The sequence below is a fragment of the Schistocerca serialis genome, chromosome 7 (assembly GCF_023864345.2).
Source record: "Schistocerca serialis cubense isolate TAMUIC-IGC-003099 chromosome 7, iqSchSeri2.2, whole genome shotgun sequence".
Classification (NCBI taxonomy): domain Eukaryota; kingdom Metazoa; phylum Arthropoda; class Insecta; order Orthoptera; family Acrididae; genus Schistocerca; species Schistocerca serialis.
In genome coordinates this window covers 109053095-109075839 of record NC_064644.1, presented here as the reverse complement: position 1 = coordinate 109075839, position 22745 = coordinate 109053095, and the positions used below count along the sequence as shown (strand labels likewise).

General features: G+C 39.6%; 2 protein-coding genes across 5 annotated transcripts in view; one reads left to right on the top strand and one right to left on the bottom strand.

Annotated features, from left to right (window-relative positions):
* LOC126412068 (zinc transporter 1) overlaps window positions 1–3930 on the bottom strand; it is a 262949-nt gene extending 259019 nt beyond the window's left edge. For both annotated transcript variants that reach the window (XM_050081460.1, XM_050081462.1), the window contains exon 1: window positions 3673–3930. The gene's annotated coding sequence lies outside the window, so the exon portion shown is untranslated. The remainder of the gene's footprint in view (window positions 1–3672) is intronic.
* Window positions 3931–4031: 101 nt separating this feature from the next.
* LOC126412400 (mitochondrial inner membrane protease subunit 1-like) overlaps window positions 4032–22745 on the top strand; it is a 62463-nt gene continuing 43749 nt past the window's right edge. For all 3 annotated transcript variants that reach the window (XM_050081984.1, XM_050081983.1, XM_050081982.1), the window contains exon 1: window positions 4032–4227. In XM_050081984.1, coding sequence (XP_049937941.1) covers window positions 4108–4227 — 120 coding nt within the window. In that variant the 5' untranslated portion in view covers window positions 4032–4107. The remainder of the gene's footprint in view (window positions 4228–22745) is intronic.

The following is a 22745-nucleotide window of genomic DNA, read 5'->3' as shown; positions in this document are numbered from 1 at the left end:
TGAGTTGCTCAATCTGTGGAACACTCTCTCTTAAATAAATCATTAATTTTTTTCTAAAACTATAACCATTTGTTTACCTGTACATGTACATCTCACATCTACCGATTTCCGTCACATTCAGGTAATTTCTTTGTGGTGTGTGTCTTTTCTTTTTCTTAAAGATTATATAGAAGATCCGTTGAACATAAACAAACTGCGCAGTGGTTAGAAGAAAGCACAGTTCACATTCGTCTACAAGAAGGGCAGAACAAAATTATCGCCCAGTTTCGTTGACGTTCATCTCTTGTAGAACCTTAGAAAATACTCTTTGCTCGAACATAATGAGCTATCTCGAACTAAACGACTTCCTCCAGCCAACCATCATGGATTCCGAAAATACGCGAAATCCGAATTGCTTTTTTCTCACAGGGCATCCTGAAAGTCATGGACCGGCAATCAGGTAAATGCTGTATTTCTTGACTTTCAAACAGCAACTGGGTCAGTACCGCAATAATGCTTATTATAAAACTACGGTCGTACGGCACACCAAACAAAATTTGTGACTACTTGGAGAATTCGTTGATAGGTGAGATGCATCTTGTCATCTTGGATGGTTGGAAATTTGTGATAAGGTCATATGGAAGCAAACTGCTGAGGTCATCGGCTCGAAAATGGTTCAAATGGCTCTGAGCACTATGGGACTTAACATCTGAGGTCATGAATCCCCTATAACTTAGAACTACTTAAAACCTAACCTAATGACATCACACACATCCATGCCCGAGGCAGGATTCGAACCTGCGACCGTAGCGGTCGCGCGGTTCCAGACTGAAGCGCCTAGAACTGCTCGGTCACAACGGCTGGCTGCTGAGGTCATCGGTCCCTAAGCTAACACACTACTTAATCTAACTTACGCTAAGGACGACACACACACACACACACACACACACACACACACACACACACACACACGAGGGAGGATTCGAACCTCCGACGGAACAGCCGCGCGGACCGTGACAGAACGCCTGAGACGGCGCGGCTACCCCGCGCGGCATCTTGGATGGTGAATGATTAACAGATTTCAGGCGTGAATATAGGAACTCTTGCTGCTTATGCTGTATAATACTGAACGTGCAGACAATTCTAATCGTAGATTTTTCACAAATGATAATGGAAAAATCATGCAGGTCACAAAACGTAGCATCCTGTGACTACAATGAGTCACAACTATAATCTACCAACTCTTACAAATACAAGGGCGTAATAATTTGGAGGAAATGAGAGGGCGAGGGGAGTAAGTTTGAAATAAAATTATTACACACGCTCAGTTGTGTGAAATGTAAGTAACAGACTTCTAGTTATTGGAAGGCCACCGGCAAAATGTAGTCCATCTACATAGTAGACTTTTTACAAAAACACTCCTATGGTCACAGGTTTCGAGATGGCGTCACGAAAATGCATAATAGTCAGACATTCGAAGACAGGCGCCGATTAACCCGCGAACTAGTATTAAGTGAAGAATTTAGGAAATTGCTTCAGCACTTACTATCGTTCCCGTAGGTTCTGAGGTCAGTTTAGGACAAATACAGCTCACACTGTGGGCAAGTAAGCAGCAAAATAATGTTAAGTTTACTCTGAACAGTCGATCTAAAGACGGATAAATTTATTCTTATATCGCCACTTTGGAAGGTTCAACAAAAACTGGCCACGACCAATGCAACACAACCACTGATGGCGAAGGTACTAATTCCAGCATGAATCTCTCTGCAGCAGAATGTCCGCTGCGATACTTCCTAGCACATTAGAACGTTATGCCGGGCAGACGCACTAACGCGGAACCCTGCTCAAAATGGTTCAAATGGTTATGAGCACTATGGGACTTAACATCGGAGGTCATCAGTCCCCTAGAACGTAAAACTGCTTAAACCTAACTAACCTAAGGACGTCACACACATCCATGCCCGAGATAGGATTCGAACCTGCGACCGTAGCAGTCGCGCGGTTCCGGACTGAAGAGCTTAGAACCGCTCGACCACCAAGGCCGGCGGAACCCTGCTCTTTAGTAGAATGGGAATGTGCTTAACGCTTGAGCTACCAAGGCAGGACTCAAGACGCAACTTTCCCACCAGTGCTTTACTCCTGTAGTCCAAATTTCACATAAATCCACGAATTGTACCGTTACTACTCAGCCTGTAAAGAGCATTGCTCGACGGCACGGTCTCGGGGTGGCACACAGTTTTAATCAGTCATGAATTCTCACGGTATTAATTGATTTTACACTGATATCTGTTTAGCGAATGACACCACCATAAGCGGATGTATTTAAGGCATTTGCTGCACTAAAGTATTAGTTTTTGGACACGAATACTTGAGCAGAGAGCCATACAACGGGCGAATGCTGACCGTGACTGTCACTTAGCTCTCTTACAGAGATCTATTCGGTTTGGCGCAAGAGGCTTTTATTTTGGCGCATGTCACCTGCTGTGCAATTAGCCTGCAGCATCAGTGCAAATACTTAAAACACGTGACTTGTGTAACTATAAGCCAATGTACATTCTCATGGTGCTACTGTGATAATCCTAAAAGCACGGTCTGAGCTCTTTTTTTTATGATATCGTCTTTCGATCTTACATGAATATTTAATACAGTCAAAAGTACTTCCAGTATCTAGCCGATATCAAATTACAGGTGTGTAGTTAAAAAGTTGGAAATACTAGGTTGAACCTATTTTTTATTTACTGTGTACATTCCAAATAATTGGAGCACTGATAAGGACAACGTTGTTGTGAAGGTCAAACTGAGGGCGACGACAATATTTCTAATACTACTGTGTATAAATATAATAAATGTTGTTTGTTGTTAATGTAATAACGGCACATACATTGTTTGCTTATGACTAGGTTCCGGCTTGGGTAAACAATCTTTTCTCCTATCTTCATGGGTTAAAAGAAGAAAAAAGTGTGTGCGCTCAAGGCGGAACCCAGTCAAAAACAAATTTGTAAGCACAGACGGATACAAGTCTGAGCTTCACCCTTACGATGAATACGGTACATAGGCCTATACTGTTCGCACGTGTGGAAGCGAACGTGTCACTGGACATTGTATCATAAACTATCATTAGTTGAAGCAATGAAGTTCCCTACTACACACTACTTCTGATGGAAATAATTTCACCAGTAGCAGAACTTGGCGATAAATCAACGTGAATGCCATTGTAATAGCGCACTGTTTATTAATTGACAAGTTAAATCCAAGAGTTATGGACTAATAGCTTCCATGAAACAGCATAAAAAAATTAAAAAGAATGTTGCGACTGCGATTATTTCTGTCGATACCTTTGCCGCTGAAAGCATGAATTGAGATCAAAGGAACCGTAATAAAAACAACAAAAAATATAGAAACCTAACACCACCACACACACATTTTCCAATAAAACAATGACAGACCTCGTATCCAAGATAGAATTTACAAAATGTCATTCCTTTCATTAAACTTATCCTGTTACTCTTTTAACCAATACCTTTAACTCTATCCGGCAGAACACTTAAATCTACAGGAAAATGTTAACAGTGACACATCGTACAGCAGACGGGCACGAATGGCTTTTATTTATCGAAAATAATACTGTCGCTTAGAAAACATGAATCAGTTCACTGAACATGTAAACATTAGTACGCCAGAAAGAACTCTTACCAGCTTCAACCAGCCAACGAATTCCTCCAAGTAGATGATTCTAGATTATATTTACAGCTGTCATCTTAACGTCCACTCGAAATATTCTTTCCAAATTTTATTCATTTGCACTGATTCACAACCTGCATCGCTTATGGAATAATAAGCGTTGCTAAGCTCACGTTTCACAGATAATCATTGCCTTAGTAAACAGCATCGAATTCCACTGAAAATTCCACAACACACTCACTCATTCCAGTTTCACGCGACTTGCAAATCTTTACCAGAGAGTAAATGAACTCGACAAAGCACTCCACTAGAAGATACTTCTGTCACATGTGTATATAAACAACATCGGCGAATTTAAGAGCACCGTATACGCGATGCTAACATCTTTGGAAAGGTGTTATGACCGCAGATTTAAAATTGAATTTAGGATAGTTTTATTGACAGTTCATGGCATTTGTCAATTATTTGAAACAGAGTACTGTGAAAGCAATTAATGTACTAACGTATGTGGTTCAGTACGGTTGTATAATGCATGTTACGGTCGAACATGTTGCAGACTTTGTCGTTGTAAGTGTTTTCAATAATTTATACTTTTTAAGTGTGTTGTTATGGCAAACTAAGGTGTTATTCCTTGTGCTGTGGGTGCTATTTTGTAGGATTTATCGCCTATCAAAGAAAAAATAAAGAGATTTGACGCTCCAAGAAGTCAGGTAGCAGTAGAACTGCGTACAATGCCAATAAAAACCTTTGATTTAGAATGTGTTTATTATCAGGTGTGAGTTCTTGCTGTAGGAACTGAAAGTGCCATGCCAAATGTGTGATATTTTACTGTATGTTGGAGGGAGGTGAAGGTTAATGTGCAGTTGCCACGGTTGTTACTTTATTTCCATCATATAATTACTATCACCTACTGTTTAGTTAACTGCCCAATAAATTGTAAGTGTATTGGGCTCCCATGTCAGTGGTGTGATATAGCGAACAGGTCAGGAATATAATGCCACATTACTTCGACTTACATACTGAATAGTAAATGTTTCACTCTTTTGTGGTAATAGTTCTATACCATTATCATTGCTTTTGTCAGTTTAAATTCAGCCTTTTTTTTCCACCCATATATACTGAACATGATGTATGTTGCTACACAAAATTATAATTTTTTTTGCTCTGTTAAGAACGCTACGATCGGTACAGTGTGTCAATATACAGCCTATAATTTTACGATTTCTGTATTATATACAACACTTTCAGTAGCTCAAATGTCGATAAGTTTTTAACTCTCTCCTGTTCTCTCTCTTCGCCTTGGCCATTATCATTCCTACTCCTTGAGAATTGCAGCTTGAATTATTAATTTGGTAATCTAGTAACCAAAGTAGCCTACATCATGTAAAGAGATGATTTATAAATCAAGTTGGGGAATTTTTGTTCTTCGGATACTTTCCTTTCGAGATACATAATTTCCCAAATAACAAAGATATTTTACAATCTGGAGCAGTACCCTAGATTTCATGTTATTCTAATACCATGTTGCTCTTTTGAAAAATATATATCCATATTTTCTGCCTTTATTACCAGTTGAACAAAAGGTCATGTGAATCAAGGTATTGGTACAATTGTATTTGTTTCACTGTGGATTACATTGTACCTTGGGCCGTACCTTATACTCGTGGTCAAACTCCAAGAGATGAGAAACAAGGCTTAAGTAACATATAAACAGTGGAAGGCAAGAAAATATTTGTTTAATAACGTAACTGTTAAATATATCTCGTATAACCCTTCGAAACCAAAGCTTTGGAGGCCCACCTGTTCTTAAAAAATTATTAAAAATTTGTAAAAATCTTAAATCTTTCAGTCAGCTTTCAACTTCTTGACATTTTGATTTCATCAAACACTAAACCCATAAAAGCATATAGGGAAAGACAGTTAACCCTGTTTTCCACACATTGGTGATAAAAACTACAGTTTCTTCTTTTTGTACCTCAAATTCATTGTTTTCTTGAGACCACACAAACAATGAAGTCCTCTTCGATCTTCTAACAAATTTGTCTGAATACTATCATTTAGTACTGATAATACTTCACTAATACGATGTCTTGCTGTGTATCGTTCTGGTATTTTTCTGCTGTTTACCTACATCTTGAGAGTGAGTTTTCTTGACATGTATCTTCATCCTTTCCTTTTATCTCTGTACGCTTTCCTAGATCGTTCTCTGCCTCTAGTTCTTTCACTTCTTTTTCTGGGATTTAATTGGAATTTTGCACTTGTTCAGTTTTTTGCCACTGTTCATAACTTTCTTATACACATCTTTCAGAAACAGCATTATTTCTTCCAGAGACTTCGGCGTGGTGATGGCTGGGATTCCAGATGAATTGGAGTTGAAAGTGGCCCTTCACTGGACTCGTAATTCAGCAGCTAGTCCAGGATTGGTTCTGTCAGTGATAGAGTACACTAAATATTCACCATCAGAAAATATGTTTGAGTTGATGGTTCATATTCCTGATGGTAAAGTGAAAAAAAGAAATTACATGTGAGGGAGTAAGAGCCAAAGTATAGGCCTTCCCAGTTATTTAAGTTGAACTGGAAGTTGTCAGATGTTTTCCTGGCTGATTAGTAACCATATTTTACAGGTTCTGTCCTAGTATTTCTTTAATATTTCTAAACACAACTCTATCTAGATGCTGGAGTTTGTGATTCAGTAACCCTATCATTGTTAATGGTTTCAATCTTGAATAGGTCACATGATTATCCACGATCAAAACAGTTTTTTTCCTTGTTTTACATATTTTATGAAGTGGTGCAAGAACACCAAAAACATCACTCCTATTGATACCCATACCAACACATAACTCTTGTGAGGAGGTCTATGCAACACATGACCTTTGAAATTCACTTGTGGAAATAGAAATGCATGGGGTACAGTGTTTCTAATTACATTAATATGTGTGACAATTGTGATATTAAACCCTTTTTTTGTGGATGCTTCACTGTTTAGGAACAATAACCATGGGAGACTTGTTTACATATGAAATCCCAATCTTGTCTACATTATAATCATAAATTCATTAAAGATGTATTGCATATTTTATACAGAAGGCAAGCATTTTTTAGATCAGCTTTATGATAGGCCTAGTCTTATTAAATACAGATGCTCATGTGATACTACTTGGAGATGATGTTCGTAATGATAACTCTAGATTATGCTCCAGAAAATTGCCTAGGTTTTATTCTCCAACTGGACATTTGATGTACTGTGAATCTTAATACTGCTTTGTTTTGAACTTCATGTATTGATAGGTTACCTTCATAACAGCTTCTTTTGAAAGACTGACATGCATTAAACTGATGCTCATGAGATACCTTAGAGACTCTTCTTCTGTAGTAAAAACCTGATGAAATGAAACTTAAAAAAACATAATCCTCGCTCTTCCAGGATGCATTTATAAGATTTTAAAGGGTTGTTCTAAACACACTGCACACTTTTTAGCCACTGCCCTGATAGACATCCCATTTATATCAACCAATAACGAAGCTTCTCTTAAATTTTCTTTTGAAACTATGGGTCAAATGGTTCTCTCCTTAATTTCTGGCATCTAAGATAACAATGACAACAATTATTACAGACTTTACATTAAATATTTTAATATATTTTGGATTAAAAGAGATTGAATTAGAAAGAATATAAACAATTTTATTGTACCTTGGATGTTGACAGTGCATGGTACAAGGATGTGTCACTGCAACTGTAGGTTAGGTTTTCTTCAAAGCTTGAATTTACACATAACAGCTGTGATCATTATAAGCTAAATAGCTAGCTAGGTAGATTTATTTTTTATTTGGTACTTGTAAATAGGACAAGTCACCTTAACCTAATATCTTAAAATATTTAGTTTAAGCTTGGTAAAATATTTACAATATGAAACATTACATTGGCAAATGTGATAGTAACATCGCCTACATTTGTAGGAAGTCCTGATGAATAGGTACCCAGGCAACACTCACATGTAGAAGTGCAAAATTGGAGTACTTTACTGCATAATTCACTGAGCATGTATATGGAGGAGCTTGGGCAGCTCAGTCTGTAGAGCACTTGCCCGCAAAGGCCCCGAGTTTGAGCCTCAGTCTGGTACACAGTTTTAATCTGCCAGAAAGTTTCATATTGGTAGACACTCCCCTACAGAGTGAAAATTTCATTCTGGACTCATGTTAGAAGGCAACTGATGACTCTAAAATGTAACATAAACAACAATGTTGCCACCAGGTTTTATTGACATTTTAATTCTGTCAGAGACAGCAAAGAAGTTGGAAGAGCAGTTCAACGGTATGAACAGCACCTTGAAAGGAGGATATAAGATGAACATCAACAAAAGCAGTATGAGGATAATGAAATGTAGTTCAATTAAATTGGGTGATGCTAAGGGACTTAGATTAGGAAATGTGACACAGTAGTAAATGAGTTTTGCTGTTTGGGAAGCAAAGTAACTGATGATGGCCGAAGTAGAGAGGATATAAACTGTAGACTGGCAATGGCAAGAAAAGCATTTCTGAAGAAGAGAAATTTGTTAACATCAAGTGTAGATCTAAGTGTCAGGAAGAGGGTTGTGAATTGTCCGATATAGTTGTGGTGGCGGGAGTGATAAGGGGTACAATCTCTTTCTGGGTCAAGGATTGGGTGCACAAGAGGCCGATGAACCCTGAAAATTGAGAGGGGTCTCCTCCCATGTTGTTGCAAAAACATTTGACTGCTTCATAGAGCGCCAACAATTCCCCGTCATAGGCGGACCATTTGCATTGCAGTGCTGAGTTTCTGTGAGAAGAACCGGAGTAGTTGTTGCTGACTGGCTATCCTCTGCTGTAAAACCACACCAATGGCAATTTTTTTGCATCTTGTGTAATAGACAAAAAGGTGCCAAACATATGGGGTGTGCCAAAATTACAGCTTAGTAAAGGCAATCCTTTATTTTATCAAATGAGTGTTGCATCCGATTGGTCCACTGCAGTGCTTACTTACCACGAGCACTCTTCCCAGTTAAAACATTTGTTAATGGTGCTTGGATTGTGACTGCTTGTGTTCTGTGGTGACATTAGAAGTCTGTCATGCCCAAAAATGACAGTTGTGGAAAGTTGTTAGTCTGGGTACCTGCTCGATAAGGTCTGTGTCTTCTTGTGTTGGTCTGATATCTGCCCATGTCACCAAGTGACCTAGAAACGTTAGGTGTTGTCTGTGTAGTTGGCATTTTTCTTCATTGAAAACTATTCTGAATTGCTCCAAAGCCTTGCTGGAAGTGAACTTCGCTTCAGAAGAAGATGAGAATATGAGGACGTCTCCAAATAGGGAAAGCAGATAGGAAACTTAACAGGGAATTCTGTCAGTGAAACATTACAATGCCCGGGCAGCATTCTTCAGCTCAAATGCCATGAAAAGAAATTGCTACAGCTCAAATTGCTTAATAATAGCTGTTTTAGATGTGCCCTCTGGGGCCATAGGAGTTCATAAGAGTGCCTTCTGCCAGTCGAGAACACTGAAAACTGATTAACTGGCTACTGTGTTGGCATAATGCTGAATGTCGGGTATTGGGTATCTATCTGGGATTGTGTAAGAAGAATTCAGAGCCTGGTTATTCCCGCATAACCTGTAAGGGCCTCACCCCGCCCCCTCGCCCGCCACTGGATGAATGGGGAAAGCCACAGCACTGCACAAAGGTTGCACGATTCCTGAGTGCCTCCCAGGAGGGGGGGCTCACCACTCTTTGGTGAGTTTGTGCTTGGCTACCATGAGGCCACAGCCTTTGCAGCACATCTTTCCTTTCTGTGCTGCATATCTATCCTCCTGTTCCCCCTCCATTGGGGAACATGTCCTGAATTTTTTCAGGAACACGTGTTGCAGTGTCAGTAGCCCAGCATGGGAACAGTCTCTCACCTATTTTTTCTCTCTTTATTCATTCCACGTCTTCTCCCTTTCCTACACTCCGGCGTTTGATTTTTCTCTGTTTTTTCTTCCTCCACGTGCACTCCTGGAAGCCAGCTTATACATTTGTTGCTTAACAGGTGACTAAGTGATGTGTTATACCCAGCACTTGGTTGACAGACAAGGTTCGCACTTACCCTCTGGTATAGCCCGGGCCCAGGGAGGGGAGATTGCATGAGCTATTACCTTCCCAGTTTTTAGTTGGTCCCTCTATCAGGAGTTCAGGAGGTGTGAACAATCACCTAAGCCTGGTGCGCCCTCCTCTGAGGGAGGCTCCCAGTTCGAAGGAGCACACCATCGGAGACACTGACAATCATGGGGGATTTTTTTGCAATGAGCCAATCACCATCTCAGTCTGTGTCTACCAAATGGTTCAAATGGCTCTGAGCACTATGGGACTTAACTTCTTAGGTCATTAGTCCCCTAGAACTTAGAACTACTTAAATCTAACTAACCTAAGGACATCACACACATCCATGCCCGAGGCAGGATTCGAACCTGCGACCGTAGCGGTCGCGCAGCTCCAGACTGTAGCGCCTAGAACCGCTTGGCCACTCCGGCCGGCTGTGTCTACCAAACATAAACAGAATGAGGCTATAGATCCAAAGACTCTCCCAGCTGCATCTCAGTTCCTTATGAAAACATGTACCAAAGTGGGTCAATACTCTGCTATAATTAATCCATTTATTATGCAGAAAGGTGTTGATGCAGTTCCAGTGCCCACATGCACTCTTCCTCTCACATTTGATCAAGTAGAGCTTCCATCGAAGTTCAAAGCAGTCTATGAAGTTATTACCAGTGTCAACGTTACAACCGCACTCGCATGTCCTGTCAAAACACGGCCAAATGTGTTACTTGTGGTAGGGATGCTCACAAGGGCAATTACCCGTCTCCTTATCCCTGCAATACCAATTGTAATGATGACCGTACCACGTCCTTCCGTGAACATCCTGTGTATCTTGAAGAGCAGGCTATCCAAATGAAGGAGAAAGAACCTTACATTTGTTGGCTAATCGGAACTGCGGAATCTTAGCATCTGGCACTTCCAGTACCATCCTTGCTATGCCTTGCTCCACAGAAGACATGGCCACACAGTCTTGCAACATCCAATTCACTACTGCAGTTGTCAAATCGCCTGGTATGATGGTAGCTTCCCAATTGCATTCTCCTCCAGCTGTGCAACAAGACACCAAATCTTTGCCTCCGGCAGCGAAATCACCTGCTACTAAACCGTGGATGCCCCTCTGTCCTTACAGCTGATGGACACTGACTCGGCATAATGACCAATTCTGGCCTGCTCAGTGTCCATCCGGCCTCTTGTAATACTCTCTTTCAGTGGAATCGTAATGATTATAATCATCATCTTCCAGAATTTCTGTCTTCTCTTTTTCTCTACTTTGTTGCTTGTGCTACATTTCAGGAATCTTGTTTTGTGGATATTCATTCACCTCTTTCAGTTTCCAGAATCTTGTTAGTCTTTTGTGAGCCTCTGGTGGTGTCTACATTGGTTTGCATGGCCACTGTTAGTTCCTCAGTTCCTTTTCACTCTGCACTGGGAGTGGCTGCCATTCGGATCCATTTAGACTGCCTCATACACGTCCTGCACTCCTTCAACAGATCCCTTCCCCTTCCTTCTCTTTGAGAATTTTAACACCCATAACCCTCTGTGGGGTGGTACTGTAGCCACTGATCAGGAAAGGATTCTTGAAGACCTGCTGACAGGTCGTAATCTCTGCCTTCTCAACACTGGAGCCCCCGCACACACTTTAGTGCAGCACACAGCAGTTTCTTGGCCATTGATCTCTCTGTCTGTAGCCCTTGATTCCTCCCCTCTGTTCAGTGGGGAGTTCATGGTGATTTGTGCAACAGCGATCATTTTTCGATCGTCCTATCTTCTCTCCACCATCCCTTGCCTGGAAGCCCTCCCATCCCAGATGGGCCTTTGCTAATGCGGATTGGGATGCCCTTTCCCCAACCTCCATCCCAACCTTTCCACTACACGTTGGCCTTGATGAGTCTGCCTCTCAAAAGGACTCTGTCGTCCTTTGCCAGAGATATGTAGCTGAGCCGAAGTCATCTCCTCCATTGCAAGGATCTGCCCCACTTTCATTGTGGTGCCCATTTGACTGTGGTCCACATTTTGCTGGACTAGCAATTCCTAATGCTGCTGCTGCTGCTGCTGCTGCTGATGATGATGATGGATTTAAGAAGACTAAACATCTAAGGCCATTAGTCTCCTATTCATCACTCAGGACGGAATCAGCATACCCCATCTTTCTGCACACTGGCCCTTGTTGCCAATCTACTGGGCTGATTTGATCTGGTGTCGGCACAGTTTCTCATCCTGGAAGTGGGCACTTTAACACACATGTCAATAACTAATACTACCTGCACTGCAAACAATTTGGGTCAATATGACCAACTATATCATAACCTCACAAAGCTCCAACTGCTATCATTAAAAGATTTTAAAAGAAAAAAATGATCTTGTTGATTAGTGAGGCTTCAAAGCATTTAAGTAATGCTCTGGTAATTAAATTTCTGTCTGTACAAAGTAATAATAATTATTATTAATTTTTTTTTTAAAGAGAAAGATCCATTTCCATTGCTTGGATTTAAGGAGAGTGAGGAGGTTGGGAATGAGGGAGAGGAGGGGGAGGGGGGAGAGGGAGGGAGAGAGAGGGAGGGAGAGAGAGAGAGAGATATGAGAAGTGAGGAGCTGTAAAATGTCAACTAAAATGGTTAGGATGGAAGTGTGTATTTTAGGCAAGTCAACAAAACTACACGCCAAAAAGGGTATAATGCGTGAAACACAAGGAAAGAAAACGCCAAGGTCTACCAAAGATCAGTAACGCCTAGACAGAGAAACAAGGAAGAGGAGGGAATGGAAGAAAGGCAGGTGAATAAACTGTAAAACAAGGTCAACCCCTGAAGCATTGTGTGCTAACACCAGGGGTAGCAAGTCAGGGTTGTAAAGAGTCCATCACAGGATACCCTACTGGTTCTGTCGCTAGCCATGGTTACCTGCAAAGCTTAATAAATATTGAGAAGAACATGTGAGAGTAGTGCAGCAGAATTCCAGTATCCTCAGCACGGCTTAAGTGCCGCACAGATCACCCGTGGGTGCTAGTACACATTCATTAACAGAATGCGAATAGCACAAAAAAATTAATTTTCATGTGTTTCATTGGGAAAATTTAGGTTTCCAGCATTAACAAGTATACAAATTTTAACAAAAATATACCACCCTAAGAAATATCATTCATATCCAGGACAGTAAAATAAAACCTTTGTCAATGGTCAATATCGGACATGTCAAAAATTTGAGAAATATCAAACCTTGGCACTGATGCACTTTTATCATCTTTAAATGTAGGTTTGTTATTTGCACTGTTATTTCTAAGAATTGTCACTTCTTGTCCATCAATGTCTGCTGTTCAAATTTTTTCTGTGAAGTACTACTGCCATGTTGATTCCAAATTTAACAACAAAGGAACCCACATGAATATCTTTAGTAACTCGTCTGCCCATCAGCTTTATCATTTAAAGTGTGCTCGGGAATGACTCTTGCAATTTTCCCTGAAACAAAATTAAACACAACTCTATTTTTGGTGATAGAATGGTCTTTACAAATTACTAGCGACTTGCATGATTAGCACTAAGTACCCATGGCTGGACAGCGTGACTGGCATATGGATAATTTTGTATATAGAGCACTGCATAGAGTTATGATTAAAATCTGGAGAACGGTGTTAGGTGACTGAATATTATGGCTTTCAGATAAATTATACTATTTAAGCACTGCACGCGAGAAAGTTAACAGAAGGCACTCTCTGTTCCACATTTAATTGGTGGTTCGAGTGACGCCTTGTGGTAGTGATGGGAGTTGCGAGGTAATGTGCTGTGCTGACTGCCCAACTGCAGTGTGAGCCGTGGCCTCTTACCAGCCACCCGACTCCAGTGTGACTTCATTTTCTGTGTGATTGTTTCTTGCAATTGCCTCCACAACCCTTAAACATTGAATTTATACCAAAAAATCCATTCTTATCAGCTTTATATCTCATACATCCTTTATTGTAGGTCATTTAGGGAGTTGGCAGTAGCTTGTGCTGGCCTCTCAGTACCAGTAACTTGCGCCTCGCGCACACAAGCAAGCAAGCATAGCTCATGCACACACGCCTGCCAACTCCTGCATCTCGGGCCAAAATGCCAATATATTGCTGTAAGAAAGATAGATAGATTATGTAGGAGGATAGGGCAGTCAAAAATGTGTGTGTGTGTGTGTGTGTGTGTGTGTGTGTGTGTGTGTGTGTGTGTGTGTCATTGCATGGATATCATGAATAGCTGTATCAGTAAAGCATTAAGTTATCAGCTTAGGGATCCTTAGGACAAAATGTCATGACAAGTGATTTCCTCTCTTTTTTTGACAACCTGATAAGGGACATTACATTAGCAGCCTGATATTTTCCACCCAAAACCACACACTATACCATACATCTCTGTCAATAATTTTCCCATGAGCTTATACCACAACATATTAGGCTAGTATTATATATAATGTTATCACTTTGAACTCACTATGCGTATTCCATTTATGAAGAAATATTCAGAAAAAAACATACAATTTAATAAATATCAAAATTTACTTCAGATACAAAAAATCTGAATTTCTCTCTCTTCTGAATATCTTTTTTCTAGTATGTTGGAATTGCAACATTAAGTTCAGTAAAAGTGGGGAACAGTAATCCACTTTCAGTGTTTTTCAACTCATTGCACAAGTTGTAATGAAATGAATCAAAGGTTAAGCAATGGAAAATCCAGGTAGGAATATCGACAGTGTAAGGAAAAGATAGTTCAAATGGCTCTGAGCACTATGGGACTTAACATCTGTGGTCATCAGTCCCCTAGAACTTAGAACTACTTAAACCTAACTAATCTAAGGACATCACACACATCCATGCCCGAGGCAGGATTCGAACCTGCGACCGTAGCAGTCGCACAAGGAAAAGATAGGTTGCTACCTAAAGATAATACATTAAGTTGCAGACAGGCAGAGTTAAAAGACACTTACGTAGTAACTTTCAGCCACAGCCTTCGTCAGAAAAAGAAAGAGGAACACATTCATTCTCACAGGCAAACTCACCTCATGCACACAAGACCATCAACTCGCACAGCTCAGATCAGAATGCAGTGTTCTTGTCCAAGCTGCCAGAGTTGGTGATCTTGCTTGTGAGAATGAACGGCGTGAGTTTATTTTTGTGACAAAGACCGTAACTGAAAGCAAATGCGTAAGTGTCTTTTAATTATGCCTGTTGGTAACTTGGTACGTCATGTTTACAATAAGTACCAGTCTATCTTTTCCACGTATTGGTAATTTGAAGGTTAAAGTTTTAAGCTGCTGATTATGTGCACATTGCACAATTTTTCCTAATATTTCATACTTATGACACACAGCTGTATTGAAAATGTCTGTAGTATTTTTTTAAAATAATGCAGACTTATTTGTTTTGCTGTGACGGACTGGGACAATAAAACAAACATTTGTTGATAGCATTAAAAGGCATCTTTGCATTACACCATAACAGTTACATTATACATGTTAGTAACAGAACACCTAAAGAATTTATAAAAATAAAAATATGAAAATTAATCATAACATACTATAGAAAAATTGTCTTCTTGAAACTGTTTCTGAAGAGCTTGCATTCATATTAACATATACCTTAATTTTCATCCACAATTAAGAAGAAATTGCAGTGCTCCCATGTGGATTTTATACAGAGTATACAACTTTGAACTTTACTGCAACAAATTAATTTCCAAAAACTAAAGATTAAAGAAAATTGAAGAGTTTAGTTTCACTTCTGTCGGAATGGCTGAATATGATTTGCTTGGTTACAGTTTGCAAGGAACCAAACACATTTTCAAGTAATGATACTTTTAAATGTCATCTTCTGTCAGGTGCAAGAAACACCATTCGTGACAATTTCAGTACCAAGGAGTATAAATGTGACAGATGAACTTTATATGGCATATGGCAAGACACAAATTACAGGGATTGCCAAACTGCGCCCGCACATACGTCAGTGGGGTCCTATGCGTTGTGACATGGAATCCAAGAGGGCTATCATATATTCTTGGGAAATCTCCCTTCTTGCAGTAGGTGTAAAAGGATACAAACCCTCAACAGTGCATTGTGGAATACTGTGACAAAGAATTTGCTGGTCAGCCACATACCGAACTTGTTTAATTGATGACAAATCAGAAAAAGGGGCAGGCCAGCAGAGCAGTGGAACCTATTGATCTCTGAAGATTATCTCAAGCATTGCAGCGTTTGGTATACAGCTGGGGAAGAAGGCAGGATAAGTTGGAGAAAGAGAGAACCAGCTGGTCATTTCTCCACTGAAAACTGTGAAACAATTGTAATTTAAGTTGATGTATGATACTGTTGCTGTCAAAGCTGCTCCTGCCTATATCTGACTGGTTATTCCAGTGTTAGGACTGGAACAGGATGTGCTGGGTGGATAAACTGTGCTCAGTTTATTAAAATGTTGTTGTTGTTGTTGTTGTTGTTGTTGTGGTCTTCAGTCCTGAGACTGGTTTGATGCAGCTCTCCATGCTACTCTATCCTGTGCAAGCTTCTTCATCTCCCAGTACCTACTGCAACCTACATCCTTCTGAATCTGCTTAGTGTATTCATCTCTTGGTCTCCCCCTATGATTTTTACCCTCCACGCTGCCCTCAAATACTAAATTGGTGATCCCTTGATGCCTCAGAACATGTCCTACCAACCGATCCCTTCTTCTGGTCAAGTTGTGCCACAAACTTCTCCTCTCCCCTATCCTATTCAATACTTCCTCATTAGTTATGTGATCTACCCATCTAATCTTCAGCATTCTTCTGTAGTACCACATTTCAAAAGCTTCTATTCTCTTCTTGTCCAAACTATTTACCGTCCATGTTTCACTTCCATACATGGCTACACTCCATACAAATACTTTCAGAAAGAACTTCCTGACACTTAAATCCATACTTGATGTTAACAAATTTCTCTTCTTCAGAAACGCTTTCCTTGCCATTGCCAGTCTACATTTTATATCCTCTCTACTTCGTCCATCATCAGTTATTTTGCTCCCCAAATAGCAAAACTCCTTTACTACTTTAAGTGTCTCATTTCCTAATCTAATACCCTCAGCATCACCCGACTTAACTCGACTACATTCCATTATCCTTGTTTTGCTTTTGTTGATATTCATCTTATATCCTCCCTTCAAGACACCATCCATTCCGTTCAACTGCTCTTCCAAGTCCTTTGCTGTCTCTGACAGAATTACAATGTCATCGGCGAACCTCAAAGTTTTTATTTCTTCTCCATGGATTTTAATACCTACTCCAAATTTTTCTTTTGTTTCCTTTACTGCTTGCGCAATATAGAGATTGAATAACATCGGGGAGAGGCTACAACCCTGTCTTACTCCCTTCCCAACCACTGCTTCCCTTTCATGTCCCTCAACTCTTATAACTGCCATCTGGTTTCTGTACAAGTTGTAAATAGCCTTTCGCTCCCTGTATTTTACCCCTGCCACCTTTAGAATTTGAAAGAGAGTATTCCAGTCAAGATTGTCAAAAGCTTTCTCTAAGTCTACAAATGCTAGAAACGTAGGTTTGCCTTTCCTTAATCTTTCTTCTAAGATAAGTCGTAAGGTCAGTATTGCCTCACGTGTTCCAGTATTTCTACGGAATCCAAACTGATCTTCCCCGAGGTCAGCTTCTACTAGTTTTTCCATTCGTCTGTAAAGAATTCGTGTTAGTACTTTGCAGCTGTGGCTTATTAAACTGATTGTTCGGTAATTTTCACATCTGTCAACACCTGCTTTCTTTGGGATTGGAATTATTATATTCTTCTTGAAGTTTGAGGGTATTTCGCCTGTTTCATACATCTTGCTCACCAGATGGTAGAGTTTTGTCAGGACTGGCTCTCCCAAGGCCGTCAGTAGTTCCAATGGAATGTTGTCTACTCCCGGGGCCTTGTTTCGACTCAGGTCCTTCAGTGCTCTGTCAAACTCTTCACGCAGTATCGTATCTCCCATTTCATCTTCATCTACATTCTCTTCCATTTCCATAATATTGTCCTCAAGTGCATCGCCCTTGTATAGACCCTCTATATACTCCTTCCACCTTTCTGCTTTCCCTTCTTTGCTTAGAACTGGGTTTCCATCAAAGCTCTTGATATTCAAGCAAGTGGTTCTCCTTTCTCCAAAGATCTCTTTAATTTTCCTGTAAGCAGTATCTATCTTACCCCTACTGAGATAAGCCTCTACATCCTTACATTTGTCCTCTAGCCATCCCTGCTTAGCCATTTTGCACTTCCTGTCGATATCATTTTTGAGACGTTTGTATTCCTTTTTGCCTGCTTCATTTACTGCATTTTTATATTTTCTCCTTTCATCAATTAAATTCAATATTTCTTCTGTTACCCAAGGATTTCTACTAACCCTCTTCTTTTTACCTACTTGATCGTCTGCTGCCTTCACTACTTCATCGCTCAGAGCTACCCATTCTTCTTCTACTGTATTTCTTTCCCCCATTCCTTTCAATTGTTCCCTTATGCTCTCCCTGAAACTCTGTACAACGTCTGGTTCTTTCAGTTTATCCAGGTCCCATCTCCTTAAATTCCCACCTTTTTGCAGTTTCTTCAGTTTTAATCTACATTTCATAACCAATAGATTGTGGTCAGAGTCCACATCTGCCCCTGGAAATGTCTTACAATTTAAAACCTGGTTCCTAAATCTGTGTCTTACCATTATATAATCTATCTGATACCTTTTAGTATCTCCAGGGTTCTTCCATGTATACAACCTTCTATCATGATTCTTAAACCAAGTGTTAGCTATGAATACCCATGCATAATAGCTGCAACATTTGAAGACACGTTAATTAGACCTGCAGGCGAGTTAAAATATTCTTGCAAGTCTTAATGCTTTGCAAGTGCAAGTTTGTTTTCCACAAAATAAAAGTAAATTATGAAGAAAATATATGCTGAAAGGTGACAAATACAGAAATATGAGCCAGGTGTCCACGAGATTTGTCTCAAAAGAGATTATTTCGGTTATCAGGTGGCTAATGACGTCATATTCTTGGCTGCCGTTGCATAGGTCGAAGTAAAGATTGCTGTGGAGGGTTGGCTGTACAAATGGCTATTAACTGTGCTACTCTGGCAGAATTGTTTGCACACATTACTGTATCACTGTAATACTAGAGGTATTGTGGGTGATAGTGAAGTCAGTCAGTCTTCTTTCTTTAAAACTTAGGGAAGAGTCAGTTTCAAATCTCTATATAGCCATCCTAACATGGGTTTACTAAAGTTTTTGACAACTTCTGTGATAGTTTCTTCACCAAGCTTAGTGCCGATTTCCTTCTCGAAGTTAATGTTTCAGTGACATCAGCATTGGCATTTGTTATAAAGACTAATGTTTCGGCTTTCCTTGTTTTGGAAGCTTTACAGAAATCAGCATTTTTTGTAGCTTTTAAAATAACTGGTGATTTTGTCACTCCCTAATTTCATGTGGAATGCAATGTTTAGCAGTTCACCAATTCCGAGAACTTGAAATGAGAATGCTTTGCATTTTGGAGGAAACTGGTGGCCTTGATATGAATAATAAATTGTAAAATTCAGTTTTGGGAACATAAAATAAATTTTCACCATAACAATGAGTTTCAGATTATTTCTACAAAGGTTTGATCAGGAGGCTGTGGCTGGTTCTCAGGACTTTCAATATTTACAAAGTTTTCTAATATGTTGTTATTAATATGTCAGTATTAATAGTAAGCTCAATTTCCAGATGATACGGTTATCTGTAATGACGTACTGTCTGAAAGAAACTGCACAGATATTCAGTCAGCTTTTGAAAAGATTTCAAAGTATTGCAGAAATTGGGAACTTGCTTTAAATGTTCAGAAATGTATAACTGTGTACTTACAAAAATGGAAGAAAATGTTGTTTCCTATGACTACAGTTGGTGGTGGTGGTGGTGGTGGTGGTGGTGGTGGTGGTGGTGGTGGTCTTCAGTCCAAAGACCGCTGCAGCTCTCCATACTACTGTATCTTGTGTGAGCCTCTTGATCTCTGAATAACTTCTGCAACATACATCCTTCTGAATCTGCTTACTGTATTCATCTCTTGATCTCCCTCTATGATTTACCCACTCACTCTTTCCTCCAATATGAAATTGGTGATATCTTGATGTCTCAGAATGTATCCTAGCAACCAATCCCTTCTTTTGTTCAAGTTTTGCCATAAATTCCTTGTCTTCCCAATTCTGTTCAGTACCTTCTCATTAGTTACGTGATCGACCCATCTAATATTCAACATTTTTCTGAAGCACCACATTTTGAAAGCGTCTATTCTCTTTTTATCTAAACTGTTTATCCTCAAAGTTTCTCTTCCATACATGGCTACAGTCCAGACAATAACCTTCAGAAAAGACTTGCTAACACTTAAATCTATATTCATTGTTAACAAGTTTCTCCTCTTCAGAAATGCTTTCCTTACCATTGCCAGTCTACTTTTTACATCCTCTCTACTCTGAGCATCACCTGTTATTTTGCTACCGAAACAACAAAACTTGTCTACTACTTTGTTCCTTGTTTCCTAATCCGATTCCCTTAGCATCACCCGATTTAATTTGACCACAATCCATTATCCCTGTTTCGCTTTTGATGATGTTCATCTTATATCCTCCTTTCTCCTTTGCTCTCTGACTGAATTACAGTGTTGTCAGGAAACCTCAAAGTTTTTATTTCTTCTCCCCAAACTTTAATTCCTACATATTAAATAACATCAGGGATAAGCTACAATCCTGTGTCGCTCCCTTCTCGACCACTGCTCCCCTTTCATGCCCCTCGACTCTTTATAACTGCCACCTGGTTTCTGCACAAGTTGTAAATAGCATTTTGTTCCTGTATTTTATCCCTGCCACCTTCAGAATTTCAAAGAAAATATTCCAGTCAACATTGTCAAAAGTTTTCTCTAAGTCCTCAAATGGTATAAATGTAAGTTTGTCTTTCCTTGACCTATCTTCTAAGATAGTCATAGAGTCTGTATTGCCTCATGTGTACCTACATTTCTCCAAAATCTAAACTGATATTTCCCAAGGTCTGCTTCTACCAGTTTTTCCATTCTTCTGTAAACAATTTACGTTAGTATTTTGCAACCATGACTTATTAAACTGATTGATTGGTAATTTTCACACCTGTCAGCAACAGCTTTCTTTGGAATTGGAATTAGTACATTCTTTTTGAAGTCTGAGAGTATTTTACCAGTCTCATACATCTTGCACACCAGATGGCAGAGTTATCATGGCTAACTCCACCAAAGGTATCGGTAATTCTGACAGAGCATCATCTATTCCCAGGGCCTTGCTTTGACTTAGATCTTTCAGAGCTTTGTCAATGTCTTCATTTCTCCCATCTCATCTACGTCTGTTTCCTTTTCTGTAATATTGCTTTCAAGTTCATCTCCCTTCTATAGACTCTCTATATGGTGCTTCCACCTTCTAGCTTTCTCTTCGTTGCTTAGGTCTGGTTCACCATCTGAGCTCTTGATATTCATACAGCTGCTACATGTGTCCTGCGCAGCAATATTGCAATTCCTGTCACTCATTTTTTAATCGTTTGTATTCCCTTTCACCTGCTTCATTTGCTGCATTTTTATATTTTCTCCTTTCATCAGTTACGTTCAATATCTCTTGTGTTTTCCAAGAATTCCTACTAAGCCTTGTCTTTTTACATATTTGATCCTCTGCTGCCTACACTATTTCATCTCTTAAATTTACTCATTCATCTTCTGCTGTATTCCTTTCCCCTGTTCCAGTCAACCACTGTATAATGTTCCCTCTGAATCTCTCAACAACCTCTGGTTATTTCAACTTATTGATGTCCCATCTCCTTAATTTCCTACCCTTTCCCAGTTTCTTCAGTTTTAATCTACAATTCATAATCGATAAATTGTGGGCAGAGCCCACATCTGCCCCTGGGAATGTCTTAAAATTTAAAATCTGGTTCCTAAATCTCTGTCTAACCATTATGTAATCAATCCAAAACCTTCCAGTGTCTCCAGGTCTCTTCCATGTATACAACCTTCTCTTATAATTCTTAAACCAAATGTTAGTCATGATTAAATTATGTTCTGTGCAAAATTCTACCAGGCGAATTCCTCTTTTATTCCTTTCCTCCAGTCCATATTCACCACTGTTTTCCTTCATTCCTTTTCCTACGGTCAAATTCCTGTCCCCCATCATGGTTTAATTTTTATCTCCTCGTCATCTACAGAGCTAGATGACATGTAAACTTCTACTGTGGAAGATGTGGGCTTCATGTCTATCTCGGGTACAGTAATGCAGTCACTGTGCTGTTCATAGTACCTTACCCACATTCATATTTTCTTACTCATTATTAAACCTATTCCTGTATTACCCCTATTTGATTTTGGATTTATAACCCTATATTCACCTGACTAGAAGTCCTGTTCCTCCTGCCACCAAACTTCACTAATTCCCACTATATCTAACTTCAATCTATCCATTTACCTTTTTAAATTTTCTAACCTACCTTCCCAATTAAGGGATCTAACGTTCCATGCTCCAATCTGTGGAATGCCAGTTTTGTTTCTCCTGACGTTGACATCATCCTGAGTAGTCCCCGCTCAGAGATACAAATGGGGGACTATTATACCTCTGAAACATTTTACCCAAGAGGATACCACCATCATTTAACCATACGTTAGAGCTGCATGACCTCTGGGAAAATTACGGCTGTAGTTTCCCCATGCTTTCAGCAGAAATATTCAGTCAGCTTGTGAAAAGATTTCAAAGCATTGCAGGGATTATCAACTTGCTTTAAATGTCAGAAATGTAAAACTGTGTACTTAAGAAAATGGAAAAAAATGTAGTATCCTATGACTACAGAAACAACTGATTAAAATTGGTCAACTTGTACAAATATCTGGCTGTAAGAATTTTTAGGGTTATGAAATGAAATGATACACCTACTCACAGTCGTAGGTAAAGCATGTGGCTGACTGCGGTTCATTGGTAGAATGATAAGGAGATGCAATGAGTCTACAA